This window comes from Corythoichthys intestinalis, chromosome 22 (genome assembly GCF_030265065.1).
Source record: "Corythoichthys intestinalis isolate RoL2023-P3 chromosome 22, ASM3026506v1, whole genome shotgun sequence".
In the NCBI taxonomy this organism is placed as follows: domain Eukaryota; kingdom Metazoa; phylum Chordata; class Actinopteri; order Syngnathiformes; family Syngnathidae; genus Corythoichthys; species Corythoichthys intestinalis.
The window spans coordinates 10370811-10388416 of NC_080416.1; the positions used below are offsets into that span (position 1 = coordinate 10370811).

Genomic DNA, 17606 nt, shown 5'->3' on the forward strand with positions numbered 1-17606 from the left:
TTTCTAATCTCACCTCAAATTGCTGCTAAACTTAATTTTTGGGTATTTTCATCTAAAATCAGTGTCATTATTTTATGAGTAGACCCCAATTAATCTAATTAAACTCTTTTTAAAATAATCTCACCTCGAATTTTTTTATTTTTTTATTATTAAAGCCCACGATTTCTGTGAGATGAAAAAGAACTGAGAAAACACACACAGATATGACATTCTGGAATTTTCATTTAAAGTCATTACATTATTGTTTCTGTAGTATACATTTTGGATCATAATTGAATTTATTTAACTAATCTCTTTTAATTTAATCTAAAATTGATGAGAAAAACCCTCAATTTCTGATGTTTTTTTCTAGTGTTTACCATCATATATTACTTTTAGTGTATTAATTCCAGATCATTATTCAATTAATCTCCTTCATCTACCATTGACTGTAATAGGCGTGCAATCCATTTTTGGATTCAGACTCACACACCTGGCACACAGTTGCCTGCAGCATTGCATCCAAGCCTCCCTCAGGCGTATCCATGTTCCCCGAAATTCGCTGGCGTTTGATCACGCGTGTGAACTCGCTCATGTTTCCAGTCAGGCTCAAAACATGGTGGAAGCCGTGGGCGGGTCGGCAGCGGATCTCGTAGTCACTGGAGACAAAAAGACCCCAACACAAACGCGTATTGATTGTTACATTGACATTCAAAAGTTTCTCAGCCTCCCACTCAGGGAGGCTTATCAGTGGAACAATGGTGCACCATAAGAATGCAAAGTCACTCTGAGTAATATGGGAAATGGAGAATAAAATTTTCAACTTCTTGTCCTCTTGTTTCGGTCTAAAAATATATTTGCAATTAAGTTAATGGATGGATGGAACAAAAGAGGAATGCTCAATCTTCAGATGGTGCTCCTTATCTTAAAAACCTCTTATCACAGCGCTTGAACCCTCTGTTCTCATGCTTCCCACAATCTTCAAAAGCAGACTGAAAGGCAAAGATGTCAGCATCTTGCAGATATTTCCTTTTATATCTAATAATACCTCAGAGCAGATGTAGAACTGTCTTTTCAGGCTTGTGACCTGAATCATCTTTTAGTCATGCTGCCCTGCCGTGGACCTCACTGCGGCATTTTTCCCCTTGCTATCCATCTCTGATGTGGATTTAACTCATTCGCCGCTATTGTCCCAACCATTTAAACAGGGAGTGAATGATCACTGCCAGCCCTTCCCAGTTTACTGCATATCTTGGCATGAATGTTTCTGAGGTAAGAGTTCATTCCTAAATCATTTAGAAAAAAATCGGGATATATAGGAAATACAGTAAAAGCTTTAATTCTAACAGCACTATTTTAATTGTATTATTGACTATCATTGACTGCAATAGACGTCCAATCCATTTGACCTATCTGGCAGTCAATGTCATTAAAAATGTACTTAAACACAAAATTCAAATGTGAAAATTAATTTGTCTATCAACTACCAAAAAAAAAAATGCATTTTTCCCTGATAAAACAGCATTCTCTAGCTTTAATAAACTCTCACCTCAGAAACATTCACTTCCCCCAAAAAAATCTAGTCCAATCAACATGTCATTTTCTGTACCTGCATGGGTTGTTGATCTTTGTAGGATGCACGTTGATGTAAGGCGATACCGGCTTGTCTACAAAGGAACCAAAACCGAGCCACAGATCCGAAGCATGCTCCGCCATCCGCAGTGACAAAGCTACGCCCACCGTCTTGAGCTGCAAGTGGGGAAAGAAAGTCAATTATCGTCCTTTTTCATACATTAATGTTCTTGAAAACTCAGTTCGTTCACTTACATGATCGAGATTTTCCTGCATGGATGCGGAAACGTCCACCAGGTAGTAAAGATCCACTGGGTAGCGCGGTAGCTGCTTTACAGCGACGACGAAGCTAGCCTCAGAACCTGACAAAAACAAGGAACAGTAAATTTTTCAGTGTGTCTTCTTGGAGTGTGACAATATATCAAAAAGGTGTTTGTAGCCCAAAAGGTCATCATTATGCTCCCATCAATAATCGATATATTGTTTTAAAAAATGATGTGGCTGCCACTGACAGCGCTAGACATCCATCTCATTTTGACTGGTGTTTTGACATCTAGCATCAACAATGAAAATGATGTCGCTGGTGCCAAATTCACTGGTAAAGATGTGGAAGAACATACAAATGTTAAGTTAAAGAGATGGCTTGAGTGTCGAGGGCTGAAAAGACTGAAAAAAAAACTAGCCGACCGAAGCTTAGCCTTAGCTTTTTTATCGACACGTTTTTCTTACGCCACTGACAATGACATTCTCCTGTTTCAACAGTCTATCATTTACCACCATATGCCCTCTCTGTCTAATATATTATATCCTCTGGTTGTCTTACGTCTCTGACCGTTCTTTTGGGCAATTTACATTGCAATTTTTGTGTAGCGATCGCAAACGCTACTCGTTGACAGCCAACGAACACTTTTAATTTTTTTCATTAATAACAAATCTTAATTCTATAATTTATTTACAATTCCCCCTTACTATTTTTTTTTTTTACAACAGAAAAGGTAAGAGTGGCAGTCAGATACCCTTTTAATTCTTTTCAGGTCATTCATTGTCAAACAAGAGCAGCACGGCGAAATGCCACACTAAAATATAGGTAAAAAATATCAAAATGGCTTACCTCTTTGTCCTCTGAAGGACCATGCCAACTCAAAAAAATGTTTACTATAAATGAAATGTGAATGGCTTCACCTTGTTGGTGTTAAACATCCGCGCAAGTTGATCCATTCTTCATATTTTTTCCTCCCAGTTTTTGGGTACGGGAAACGTATGAAGAAAACATCCTACATATGTCGTAATGTCTAGTCCTTTCTACAAGTTCCATATCAGCAGCGCTTCATCGGCATGTTCGTTTTTGAAAGATTACCAGAGAAAACTAGCAGAAATATAATGGTTTGTATGCGAGGGCGTGTCTATAATGTCCCATTTCCGCTTTACGATGCGACGTCAAGGTCTAAAAATGGCATTCTTGCGGTCCCCTTTTACAGGTTACTTCCTGTTGATTTTGAGGGGCCGTTTACATGGTGACTCTCCGACAATATGAAAAATTTCAAATTTGCATTTGCCTCTCAATTTGAACAATGTCGCAATTCCGCATCAAAACGATGTAGTATTCATGCCAGGCCCTAGAGAGCAGTGCAGATTTACAAGGCGACAGAGAATGATGCACTTTGACCCCACCAAGATCCCTTAGCCCGGAAAAAAATATGCCCGCCCACTCGGAGCAATGGCATTTTTCTTTTGTTCAAAAAGGCACAAAATTGAAACATTCAACATATTTAATTTCAAAATATTATTAAAACAGTAAATTAAAGCCGGCATTCTGCCATATTTGCTCTTTTTAATGTTTAGTAGCACCGCTGCGCACGCCCAATGTGACGTGTACGAGTACTGACGTTCATGGCGTGGTCTCGCGCCACGGGAGCCTTTGATATGCACGCTGAGGAAGCCCCCTCAATCCCTGGCAATCGGATTCTTCCACTTTGGAGGCAGGATTCAGAATTTTTCGTCTTCGCTGACACCATATGCACACGGACGAGTCCGCTACTCAGTCATTGCGTCTTTGTGTCGCAGAGTCGCCATGTAAACTGCCCCTAAGTCACTTCCAATTCATTTGGGGACATTCTTGAGTCACTTGCTTTTCGTAACCCAAAATCAACAGGAAGTGACCCGAAATTAACTCATTGCCTCCCACTGACGGCCAATCCGTTTGAAGTGGGAAGGTGGCAGCGAATGACCGAATGATTCGCCATCCCTCCCACTTCAAACGGATTGGACGTCTACTAGTGATACACCCATTCCAATTCTTAGCAGAAGGATGAAACTAGCTAGTTTAACTAACTAGTTTTTCTGTTTATTATCTGTATTGTAATTAGAGATGTCCCGATCCGATATTTGGATCGGATTGGACGCCGATATGGGCAAAAAAATGCGCATCCGTATCGGATCGTCCAACACGGAAAAATTCCGATTCAACTTTTTTAAAAGTCCGGTCCGGGTTTTCCAGCGCACCGATTTAAATAATCCATTCCAGTTTTTGCTTCGGTTTCCCTAAAATCCGGTCCGCATTTTACGGAACACCTTCAACACACTACATTTACATTACCCTCTCCCAATTTACCAAGAGACTTAATCAGTAAAAATGTCAGCTGTGTGGGATCATTTCACCTTAAAGGACGACAAAGATGAAGAAGCAGAGTGCAACATATGCCACAATAAAGTCAAGCGTGGTGGTAAAGCTGTAAGAAGTTTTAATACAACCAACCTAATCAAGCATTTAGCGAAATACCACCACAAACAATATAAGAAGTATGTTAAGAAAACCGAAGACAAAAAGAAAGGTCCTACGCAACTAACACTGGCAGAAACTTTTGCTATGCGTGACAAACTGACACTCGACAGTCCCAAAGCCCAGGGAATAACAAGAGTCATTGCCGAAGAATTCATTCTGGATGACGAGCCATTATCTCTCGTGAGTAAAGACGCAGCATCCAACACTTAGAGGCACGGTACAACATGCCCAGCCGTCATTAGATCCTTGAGCGATTCGGCCGTGGAAGATTCGGGAACGATTCACAAACATCCAAATTCCGATTAATGAAATATGTCAAGTAAAGCGGAACTAATACACAGCGCGGTCTTCGGGACGCAACGAGAAACGGACCGCATTGCGTCCCGAGAGTAAACATCATGCTTGTCATAGACCCAGGTAATGCCAATGCCCAACTCACGGCTTTAGCTCAACTCATGCCGCTGGATAAAAAACACAAGAATACCTGACTGCTGCTGACAGCCGCTACAAACTACGTCAACATCGTTTTACTGTAGATAATAGATATCATATGTATATAGAACTAGATGCAAAATGAGACTCGACGGCATTAGCAACATTGAAGTATTGAAAACTAGTTGCGTTAGTAAACAGTCGCCATCTTAAAGCAGGAGACTTCCCTAGTAGGCTGCTGTGAACCTTCCTAGCGAACCTAATTAACTTTTTATCTAAAAGACTCCTAAATCGGCAAAATCATGACTTGAATCTATCTTCAAAACAGTTTTAAAACGTTCACATGTCGAAAGTAGACGGAAGGGAAATTATGGAATAACGGGAGCAATTTTTAACAACTTTAACAGTTGATTGGCAAAATTAAATGAATTGAATGTAGTTTAAAGCTGCTGATACAGAATGGGGACTTGAGTATTTTATTTACTATTTTAAAATGTTAACTTGATACTGAAATAGTTGTTTATTTAAACCTGAGAGGCTTTTTATACAATTTTTGTAACTAATGCATGAAACATTAAAAGCATCTAATAGCTTGGGGGGTTTGTGGGATTTTCCACTTAGGTTGTTTGTGGGTTTTGCTTTTTTAAGACAGTTTACAATATTATTTGCACGTTTTACTGACTGACTAAGCAATTTCTGTTTGTTATTTATAATGTTTTGTGTTTGTCACTGAAAAACAAGTCAGTTTCTTGTTACCAACCGTTGTGTGTTATTCAAACTCACCTAATTCAGCTGGCTAGTTGTTATCAAGAGTACTAAAACCTTTTTCAACATGAGTCTCACAACTAAGTAAGGAGGTTAAATAACTTTAAACTTTAACACATGCTCAGATAGGCCAGTATCGGCCAGTATCGGTTTCGGATCGGAAGTGCAAAACAATATCGGTATCGGATCGGAAGTGCAAAAATCTGGATCGGGACATCCCTAATTGTAATATGATTTCCTGACCCATGAATCGATAATTGTTGTATCGCTATATCATAATATTGTTATCGTGAGCCGTGTATCACAAATCATATCGTATCTTGAGGTACCCAAAGGTTCCCACCCCTTGTAGCATCAGCATACCTGGCGTTAGCGTGACGCTAATGTCTCTTGGGTTCACTTGTGTGCTACTGACAGTGGCGTCGACTTCCACTTTAACACCTGATTCAGTAAATTCAGGTCCACAGCCTCTTCTGAGCAGGTTCGTTTGGAGGTCACAGCGGTGTCCAGCGCCAGCTCCATCCAAAAAATCCTGAAGTCAAAATTATGATTCAGAGAATGAGGAAAACAGTTTGCAATTCTGGACTATAAATTGGTCATCTAGCTGAACAAAGAAGCATGTCACGCTTTGTAGCTTTGGAATGGATTAGAGGCCTTTGCTCTTGAGGCGCCACACAAATAAAATGGAAGAACAGTGGGAGAAAGCAGTCAGCAGAAAGGGGTTATGGAGGGACAGAAAGTAAGTAAGCAGACATAAGAGGAGAACAAACAACAACAAATACATTATTACTACTAATACTGTGCATTTTTTCTTACTACTGTATATGTCACTATACATACTTTGTTAACTCCCTCCACTGGCAAGAAGTATTTGAATACTTTCACACCAGTGAATGCTACCTAATGATACCAGAAAATGTTAAAGTTCACATAGTGGAAAAGCACCTGAAGCTTGTAAAGATGCTTGTGCCGACTGTCTAGTCTGCGTGTTGTTGTGTTTGTTCCCAAACAAGCTTCTGTCTGGCGCTTTTTTTCACTTCTTCAAGGCTGGGCTAAAAAGGCTTTATGAGAAGGAACTCCCAAGCAGAAACACGCCGTGGAAGCCATGACTAGACTAAACATATGGGTCAAATGTGGCATTGCCACTGCTGCTGCTATGTGAGAAAGAATAGAAATGGAATGGAAACATTCGCTTATCCACACTGGGCGAGCTTTAAACATCATGTTCACATGTGTGGATGGTGTAAAAGCGTACAGGCGAGTCATGCGAGGAATGTCAGAGACCAACTTGGAAGTAGGGCTGCCGCAAATGATTATTTTAAGAGTTGATTAATCACCGATTATATTTGAGATGAGTTGAGTAAACGGCTTATATATAAATCATGCTATTTACTGTTATATTACTCTGGATTTTACATTTTATTGCCCAGAGAAAAGTTGGACTATTTTATTTAGTACTATGTAACTATTAGTATTTTACCCACAAAAAAGCAGATATTTGCAAATATAAATTTATTCATTATAAGGTTAATCATTTGCTTTCATTGGGGACTACAAAGATCAGAGAATATTTACAGTTTTTTTCCCCTTTTTTAATATAAAATATTCTTTTAAAAAGTAAACAATATCATAGATATATCATAATCATAATCATAATCAATATCATATATCATAATGATATTGACGGGACGCGAGGCCGATTAATAGGGGGCCTGCATTATTGGCTTTTTTCGTCGAAAATTCTTGTGAATAAATGCTTAAATCCCTGAATTCTTTATAGATATGGACGTAAAACCGTCTCAATTCTTGGTTAAAAGCCCAAAAAATCCCTGCAGTTAGCATTTATTTTACGTAAATATGTCGAAGTACGATGCTAGTCTGTCAGTCAGTGTAGCGGCCGCCATATGTAAACAGAGCTTTTCCGTTGAAAATTCTTGTGAATAAATGCTTAAATACCTGATTTTTTTAATAGATATGGACGTAAACAGTCTCGTTTTTTTTGGTTAAAAGTAAAAAAATGTGCAGTTAGCATTTATTTTACGTAAATATGTCGAAGTACGATGCTAGTTTGTTCGTCAATATGGTGGCCGACATATGTATACAGAGCTTTTCCAGTGAAAATTCATGTGAATAAATGCTTAAATCCCTGAATTCTTTATAGATATGGACGTAAAACAGTCTCGATTCCTTGGTTAAAAGCAAAGCGTACTTTTTCAACATAAATCCGGCGTTGGATCGCTGCATGTGTCGCTGCGACTGACTGCGAATAACTGAAGCAGATGGTGGGATGGCCCACTACTTGAAGGCGTGGCGCAGAGAAGGTCAAATCAGACCTGTCAATATCATTATGAAGTCTATGACGATATTTGGGAAAAAAAAAAAAAGTGTTGATTTGTTTCCTTTTCAAACATTAAAATGAAGATAATTTTTGATAAAAAAATTGCACATATATTTTTAAATATATTTTTTAACAGTTAAAAATAAATAGGTGAATATTTCCGACTAAAAAGCACAAAAAAGAGACAATTTTTAAATCTACAATTTAGAAGGTTTTTTTTACTTTAAAATATTTTTTTAACTAATAGAATAATTTTTAAAAATAAAGAAAATTTACATTGCTTTGATTGTGTTTACTTTTATAATTATAAATAATATAAAACAATGAAAACACAATTCAAAATATAAGAATCTTTACCCCAAAAATGTTTAATTCACTTTTTTTCCAAAATAGAGTATTTGGGTTCAATAAGGATTCATCGATCGTGCCAGCCTTACTTCGAAGCACTTTTTGATCAATTCTGTACCTCTTTGAAGCACCAGAAACACTGCGGTCCACGTCGGAGACACTCTTGGCAAGACGTAATCGCAGCCGACGAGCACAAGTTGTCGCCTGTCGGGGATGAAAAGGGAATTTGCATATGAAACAAAAGCTCTTGTGTCGCATTTTGATGATGGAAGCATTGCTTTTCATCTCACGCGACCTACTTTGGTATGTGTCAGACTGTGGGAACTGCAGTGGAGTGTGGAAACAGGTGCTTTTCTAATAGGGGGGCATTATATGAGTCAGTCATCTCACATTATGTCCACTCACGCATTAAAGGAGTTAGTAACGCGAGAGCATAAGCTAGCAAGCGCGATTTATGCAGTCGTAATATTTCTCGAGTGACTAAAGGTAGCATTAATGATTCATTGCGATGATGTAGCTGCTGAGATCACATTTTTCAAGAGGAGAATGTTGATTTGAACTGAGTGTGGCTGTCGGTGAATGATCATGTTTCAGTGCCATTGACGGAGATAGTCGTCCAATCCCGCCGTCGGTGGCAGCAAATGAGTTTGGATGCAAATTTTGGAGTAAAGGTTTCTGAGGTGAGAGTTTATTCATGAATCATATTATATGGAAAATATAGTTCAAGCCAGTGTTCATCAACGATGACGATAACGAAAATATTTCATTAATGAACAATTTTTTTCATGAAAGCATGTCTTGGAAGACTAAAACATAACGAGATGGATGCCAGTTGTCGTCTGACAACACGAAAACAAGATGAAAACTCGCCATGGTTTCCGTCATAAATTCACAATGTGTGATATTTACTTATTGTATGTGTTGTTACAACACATTTAGCGGTGTTTGGTCGTGTCACTCATGTGACGTGCTGCACCCCCCCCCCCCCCCTTTGCCCACAGGCTTAAGTGTGTGCCAATTTCAGGCTCCTTTTGTGAAACATGGGTCAGTTGCTGCTTGGTAAGTTTTCTTATCTTGGCTATGCCATGTTGCATTACGCTTTAGAGGTCTGTGCTGAATGATCCTCACTAAACTAAGTTGTGGTGTTAGCATAGCGTTCATGATAGCATAGCATTCGCGTTAGCATTAGCATTTAGCACAGTGACTCCTTAAGTTCTTGGAAAACATTTTACATATAATTTGTGGCAACCAGGTGAGTTTAATTAATTGCAAATAATGTCCTGTTTTCCTGCTGAGTGTATTATCATCATGAAAATGATGGCGTCCCTATGTGCTCATCTGTCATGTTCATTCGAAATTGTTGGAAACCTTTTATTTATTTATTTATTCATGGACTAAAACTTTTGGAAGTTTATAGACGAAAACATTTTGAGAATTGTCGACTAAAACTAGTCCAGTGGTTCTTAACGATGGTTCAATCGGACCCCAGAGATTAGGTGAAGGTAAAGAAACACTGATTAAATCGAGGCAAAGTGGCTTTCTAGACCAGGTTTTGGACTAGTTTGCTCCCAATTTACAGGCTTAATCCGTTTCTTTTAACTGCTAGTCCTCAAATTGATAGAAGGAGACACTGGTTTGCTCAGTGGAAGGTTGACTTGCACTTGGTAAGGGAGTATACAACAGACCAATGGGCATAAGAGTCTTAAATTTTGACCCGTTTATAAAAATGCCGTCAAAATGAGAAGAATTTTGAACGGGAATTCTAGCTTAGATATTAAAAAAATTTATATCTTCTAATTCAGAAGGGTTCGGTGAATCCACATGTGATACTTGTGGGGTTCGGTACCTTTAGCAAGGTTAAGAACCACTGAACTGGATGATATTTGTCTGAGTTTTCGTTGACTAAAACTAGACGAAGACTAACATATTTTGAAATGACTAAAATATGATGAAGTCTAATAATTATTTTCGTCCAAAAGACTTGGACGAAAATTAAAATGGCTGCCAAAAACAATGCTGGTTCAGGCTTTCATCTCAATTTCCAAATTGTGGTCACGATAGTTCAACACAATAGACTAATAGACATTTGGACTGGGAAGCTTCCCACAGTTCAAATGTATTAGACGTCTATTGTCGTCAATGGCAGGAAATGAGTTAGGGTTCAAATTCTGAAGTGACTACTTCTGAGGTGAGAGTTTATTCATAAATTATTATTTTTATAAAATATAGTTTAGACTAAATAAATTGTTTTTACAATAATTCAACACTGGTTGCTATTGACGATGATAGACATCCAACGCATTTGAACTGGAAAAAGCTGACAGTGAATGATTTCTGCCAACTCTCCCTGTCCAAATAGATTAGATGTCTATCACTGTCAATAGCCAGAAATGAGTTAGGATGCACATTTTGGGGTTTCTGAGGTGGGAATTTAATCATAAATCAGATATTATAATACAGAAAAACTGTACTTTTGTTCAAGCTTTTGTTGAAAATGAGTTCCCAGGAACACAACGATACAGAATGTAGGTTAATGGCAATAATGAGAGTCTAATTGGAGTTTAATGAGGCTCCACTCACCCAGATGGGAGGTTCCAGCGCAGAGAGCCACTATGAGCAGGAGACACAGAGGGACGCTGCCATATGTGAATGGCCAGGAAGTCATATTATCCACGCCGGGTGAGGGAAGCAGTCCGAGCGGGGAGACTCACTGCCTGGAGCTCGGAGAACGGGGACTGCGCGTCCGCCGCCTCGCCAACAAAAGCCGGGAATGGCGCACCGAGCCGCGGGGCATTGTTCCTCAGCCAAGAACCCTCTAATCCCGGGGAGGTATTCACATCCTCCGGTTCCAATCAGCTTAGAGGCGTGAACCAGCAGCAGCACCAGGAGGGCAGGTAAAGAAACGGATTTTGTGCGGCTACGGTAACCCTCCGCGCCCGCCCCCTCTCCATCCATCCACGCAGTTCGTCGCGATCGAGACGGGGCTTGCGGTCCACTCGCTGGGCCGAAGTGAGCGGCCGACACCGAGCGCCAGCATGCTGACTGAACACGCTGCACGGGGAGCGAACTGACACAGGTAGGCGGTGCCATGGCAACCGGAGAGAGAGAGAGAGAGAGGGGAGAGAGTTTGAGTCCCTTCGCAATGACGTCATGACACAAAAGATAAAGGATAAGTCTGAATTATTTTTAGCTTTATTTTCCATCACGACAGTTTAAAAGTATGACATCAAGCGCATGTTGAAAAGAAAAAAATCCACTTAGGCCTGAATTGATCAGCAAGCTAGCTGTTATTAGCATTCCAACGGGCAAGTTGAATAGAAAATACAGTATTTTTTAAAAATAGGGCTTTATTTCTGCATGATATAGGGTGATTCAAAAAGAATGTGCCAAAATCATCACGCATTTATTCATTTTAAAATCATTGATATAGACTGAATTATTAATTAATTATTGATTGATGATTTAATAAGATGATTTAATCTTTTTAACAAGTAATTTTAACAAATTAAAAGTCATATCGGCTTGATGTTGTCCGTGCCGGTGGTGGTGGCCACATTGAGCATTTGCATGGGAAAAAAAAAAAAAAAGTATACAGAATATTTGTATCCAGTTATTATTATTATTATTTATTTATTTATTTATTTTTAAATATATCGCAATGGTTTTGGCACATCCTTTTTGAATTGCCCTTTTATATTGAAATTATACTAATTATTCCTTGCAAATGTTTTTTTTTTTACTAAATTTATTTGAATTTTAAATCATTCACCTTTAAATGAATTAAACTTCGCTTCATTTCCAGCCAGTACACCATATTTTTGTTACATTTTGAATAAGAAAATAAGAAAAGACAAAGATAGACATTTTAACATTGTATCCAAACCCTTATCTGTGCAGATAATGTGAAGAATTGTCAACCAGAATCTAAACATTGAGTTATATTTATGTATTTTTAACCCTTTATAATTATTACATTTTTTTCCCCACTAACAGGGCACTCATTCAACCCATTAGCTGCGATTATCGCCGTCAATGGCATGCAATGAGTTAAATAATATGCACAAAATCTACATTAGAGTTCTACTTGGAACTGTAACCAGAGTGTATTTTCGTTTTATTCATTTTATTTCATTAATTTATAAAATTAATTCATAAGTATATGGCGGAAAACACTCAGGTGACTTGAAGTTCCGCTCTGAGACCCCCACTTTGACCAAATTTCAAAATTCCGATATGTCCGTATGATCCATCATTGGAAAGCTTAATACTTTAATTTTCTGGGGGAAGAAAATTTTTGAACAGGACGGCATTTAAAAAAAAAAAAATTTAAAGCAAAACCGGAGAAGAGAGCACACGAGAATTATTAATAATTAAAAGACGCCACGATTTTAATGAGATATTATCGCATACTTACCTCTTTTCAATCCAAAAACTCCATGTAGCATGTATCACCGAGTATAAAGACACCGCTGTGAATGGCCACAGCCAGATTTTTGGGGGATTTTATGGGTGAAACATGGTAATATAACAAGGGTCGCGATGCAGAAATCTCAGGCATCAAGGAGTGGTCGAGATTTTGATTTTCATATGTTTACCCTTTTAAATGTTTTTTTTTTCTTCAATTTTTCTTTGTTTGGATCGATTATTTTTCATCTAAAATATTGGGGAAAATGCGACAGTAATGAAAAAAATGTACTTAAGCGATAGTTATGAGGTAAATCTCCGTGACTTTTTACAGACACAAATTTTTTTATTTTGCCGTAATTTATTTGAGTTTAAAATATGCGAGTGAATAATTTTTTAAAAGTCGTTTTTGTTTTTAAGTAAATATCAGACATCAATTAATGATTCTAAGCTAAAAATGAAAGACATTTCGAATAATAAATATGATTACTTACCTTCTTTTTATGGCAAGGTTGAAACAAAAGTGGTTGCGCGACGTCTGTAAACGGGGGTTTCCAGGGTAAAACGGACCAATTAAAAATAGTTCAGGGACTTTATGTGCCACGAATCTGCTATGGCAGCATATAGACATATTGTTCTATCAAATACAACAGTTTTTTGGGCTTAAAATGCAGCAGTTTATTTTAAAGAGGAGTGCAAGAGCAGAAACTGCTTTTTCAGCCTTGTCTGTGTTGTCCGCCATATCAAAATAACATCCTGATTAATCATTTTTGAAAAATTATATGATAATCATTGCTGCTATTTAAGTTTTTTTTTTAATGACCAAAATTAACCACTTGCCCGATAAAGGGTTAAAAGTCTTAAGTGTCAACATTTGATAATAGCTGTCCACTGTAGTGATCATTAGGGTTGTTCCGATCATGTTTTTTTGCTCCCTATCCGATCCAAATCGTTTTAGTTTGACTATCTGCCGATCCCGATATTTCCCGATCAGATTGCTTTTTTTTGCTCCTGATTCAATTCCAATCATTCCCGATTATTTTCCCGATCATATACATTTTGGCAAAGCATTAAGAAAAAAATGAATAAAACTCGGACGAATATAAACATTCAACATACAGTACATAAGTACTGTATTTGTTTATTATGACAATAAATCCTCAAGATGGCATTTACATTAACATTCTTTCTGTGAGAGGGATCCACGGATAGAAAGACTTGTGACTTTGTATATTGTGACTAAATATTGCCATCTAGTGTATTTGTTGAGCTTGCAGTAAATGATACTGTGGCCATGCCCAAATGCATGATGGGAAGTGCAACCATGACTGTGCGTAGTGCTACCAATTGATATATCTTCTCTGCGTTGGGAAATAACATAAGGTGTTAAGAAAAAGATCAATTGCTACCTTGCTTCCCATGATGTTTCTAATCGTAGGGCGAGGGATTGTAAAGCTTTAGCCAATTAAAAAAAGGCTTCAAAGGCTGCCAAAATTCACTCTACTCATTTTACGCTGCCTTTTATCTCTCTATATAGGTAAAACAGCGTCATTACAGATTGAGCGCGACAATGCGTGAGTGGGTCGTGCAGCGCATGCATTAATTGCGTTAAATATTTTAACGTGATACATTTTTAAAAAAATTAATTACCACCCTTATTGGGATAAATCTGATAACCCTACCTTAAGCCTAAAATAAAGACTCTGGATGAGTGTAACATATTATGTCTGTAACGTTAAATACAATTAGAAAACGATTTAATTAAAAAAAATATATTTAAAAAAAGGCATGGCCGATATTTTTTTGCCGATTCCGATACTTTGAAAATGACATGATCGGACCCGATCGATCGGCATAATCATTACATAAAAATAATACAGTCAGATTTAAATCTTTAATCATATTTTGTAAAGTTTATATGAATAAACTTTCACCTCAGAAACATTCACTCCAAGGTTAGCATCCTGGGGGGCCAGTTCAAATATACTACTCGTCTACCGCCATCAATGCCAGCTAAAAAGTTAGACACACCGCGGTAAAACTCATAGTTCATAAAACACATGCTCGATCGGAATATACTGTAATCTGTTGTCCATATTTAACACAACTAAAGCTGCGCTGTGGACTCCAGTTGAACTCTGGCCTCCAATTGAACACTCGTGTTTACATTGCTTCTTGCGGGAGCCGTTTAACCGCACCGAGCGCTCCTGTGTGGATGTTGGGGTTCCAGGATGGAGTGGTGGGGGTCAATAAAAGCTCTTGTGAAGCGGTTGACACGTCGCTGCTAAAGTAGTAGGAGGAGCGTCTATTGTGCGCGGATTCCAATGACATGGAGTAACCTTCGCTAGCTAGCGGGAGCCAAAAATGTCCTAAATAAGCAGGAGACTAGCAGCTGCACACCCACAAAGGACACAATCCCGAGTTGGCCATCTTTGGTGGATAAAACAGTCATGTTGTGATTGGCGCGCTGCCCAAACTTTGATTGATGGCGCGCCAACAGTTCCGATCAATACTCTCACGCGTAACCCTTATCTGATTTGTTTGACCTAATCTGCTGTTCAACCGGGCCAACTATGTCCTCATTCATTTATTTGCATAATTGTCAAACAGGAATTTGTGGGTGAGGGTGCTACAGTTCTTACAACCCCCCCCCGTCACTCTCAATTATGGTAATGATGAAACGCACACCGTGCCTCTCTCTGGTTCTAGATTCCAAGCCCGTCTCATAAACGTCTTCACCAGCCGGCTCGTGTTTGCTCTCCCAGAACGAGGTTGGTCAAAAATATGGATTTGTTGTCCACACCGCTGACTTGATAATGGACTCTTGTGTAAACACAGCCCTGCCTTGTCAATACTGGTCAACGTCAGTATGTTGGAGGTAGATCCTCGTCGTAACGATGACACTAAACACGCTTCGCTCAATCCTTCCTGCCTCCACTTAGGTTTGTTTGTGTTAGCAGTCGGCTAAGCTTTCCCTCACGCTGTTCTGCTCTCATCATTCTCTAGTCATGCACACACCATCAAAGTTGAATCCGCTCACTGATTTTCCTCTGCAACCTCCCACGCTCCTTTCAAGCGCTAGCTCGATACGCCGATGGGAGGACAAAGCCAAGGGTCAGAGGTCAGAGGGAAAATTATTGACGGTGTTCGGAGGATTCCACAGGTAAAATAGCGTGGATGAATGAACTCAGGGAATTTTGGAGGAGTATAGATCCTATAGAGTATACAGGGGAAAGTGTCAATGCACAATTGCGAGGAATTCAGCATTGGAATTTAGTGATGCCCATGACCGCTAATCTGGCAGTTTGCAGCTCGGCATTAGCGCCTGAACCGTCAATAGGGCACTCATTTAACTCTGTGACTGCCATTGACGGGGCTGGACGTCCAATCAATTAAAATGTAAAAGTATTTTTAACATTTTAATTTGTTCTACTTAAAAATAGCTTCACTATACAAAAACTTCAATTCTCTATATTTAAAATGCATATTCATTTTCAATTTTTTTAATCAACATTCAAGTGTTATTGGGCGTCATAACCAAAGCGTATTTCTGTTTTTATCAATTTGTTTTGGTTAATGTTTTATTGATTTATTCATATAAAAAAATGATTAATGATTTTATATACACAGTGATCCCTTGTTTTTTGCTCTTAATGGGGACCAGAACCCGCAGCGATAAGTTAAAAACCGCAAAGTAGTGCCCACCCCCCAATTTTTTTGTGTGTGCGAGTTCAATGTATTTATTCAAATTTAGCATTGGAAAGAGGTACAGTACATATAAGATATGTTTAATAAAAAAATAAAATAATAATAATAATTAAAATAATTTAAAAATGTATACTGTATATACATTTTAAAAAATGGTTATTAAGCACTTCATATGTAATTATAAGTTTTAAACATGTTACTGTCCCACCGAATTATTTTTTAAGCAAGAATAAAGTAGAAAAATGGTTTTATCAAATGCTTCAATGAATGAGTCCACTCAAATCCGCTCAAGCTGCTCACTTAGACACAATGAGTTGCCACAGCAACAGTTTAACAAGTTAAACGATGATTGACACATGCGGCACTTTGAAGTTTCGGCTTCCAGGGCCAGGCATCTCTGGCAAGATCAAACATTAAACGTCTGTCAATCATCATTAACTTTAATAAGCAACTCAGGTAGACTGCCTGACCAAGACAAAGAGCAGGAGGGAAAGTCGAGGGATCACATATATTAGGGCTTTCAAACGATTAAAATTTTTAATTGAGTTAATTACAGCTTAAAAATTAATCGTAATTAATCGCAATTAATCGCAATTCAAACCATCTATAAAATATGCCATATTTTTCTGTAAATTATTGTTGGAATGGAAAGATAAGACACAAGATGGATATATACATTCAACATACAGTACATAAGGACTGTATTTGTTTATTATAACAATAAATCAACAAGATGGCATTAGCATTATTAACATTCTGTTAAAGCGATCCATGGATAGAAAGACTTGTAGTTCTTAAAAGAAAAATGTTAGTACAATTTATAGAAATTTTATATTAAAACCCCTCTTAATGTTTTTGTTTTAATGAAATTTGTATAATTTTCAATCAAAAAATAAACTGGTAGTCCGCCATTGTTGATGTCATGAATTACTTACACAATGCTCATGGGTGCTGAAGCCTTTAAAATCAGTTGCACCCAAGCGCCAGCAGAGGGCGGCAAAACTCCATAAAACACAATTAACAAATGAGCGTTTCACTGTACCGTCATTTAAATCTGTCTGAGCGGGGCATCTGCGTTAATTGCGTCAAACATTTTAACGTGATTAATTTAAAAAATTAATTAACGCCCGTTAACGCGATAATTTTGACAGCATATATATATATATATATATATATATATATATATATATATATATATATGATTAAAATTGAGACCTGGATGGAAGCCCATTTCTGCCACAAAATAAATAAAGTGAGAACTTTAACTCCGAGCTCCAG

General features: G+C 38.0%; 2 protein-coding genes across 11 annotated transcripts in view; one reads left to right on the forward strand and one right to left on the reverse strand.

Moving 5' to 3' along the window:
- Positions 1 to 11264, reverse strand: part of itgb8 (integrin, beta 8) — a 34639-nt gene extending 23375 nt beyond the window's left edge. The window contains exons 1-6 of one of the 2 annotated variants that reach the window (XM_057827734.1): positions 10797 to 11264; positions 8335 to 8420; positions 5894 to 6062; positions 1807 to 1913; positions 1589 to 1728; positions 473 to 638 (exon numbers count right to left, since the gene is read on the reverse strand). In XM_057827734.1, the coding sequence (XP_057683717.1) occupies positions 473 to 638; positions 1589 to 1728; positions 1807 to 1913; positions 5894 to 6062; positions 8335 to 8420; positions 10797 to 10881 (753 nt within the window). In that variant the 5' untranslated portion in view covers positions 10882 to 11264. Of the gene's footprint in view, positions 1 to 472; positions 639 to 1588; positions 1729 to 1806; positions 1914 to 5893; positions 6063 to 6475; positions 7124 to 8334; positions 8421 to 10796 lie in introns of those variants that run through there. The other variant, XM_057827735.1, reaches the window with a different exon arrangement.
- The window catches only part of LOC130910436 (transmembrane protein 196), a 42430-nt gene continuing 35048 nt past the window's right edge, over positions 10225 to 17606 (forward strand). For 2 of the 9 annotated variants that reach the window (XM_057827739.1, XM_057827741.1), the window contains exons 1-2: positions 10226 to 11292; positions 15330 to 15783. The gene's annotated coding sequence lies outside the window, so the exon portion shown is untranslated. Of the gene's footprint in view, positions 11293 to 15329; positions 15784 to 17606 lie in introns of all 9 variants that reach the window. The other 7 variants (XM_057827742.1, XM_057827749.1, XM_057827747.1 and 4 more) reach the window with 6 other exon arrangements.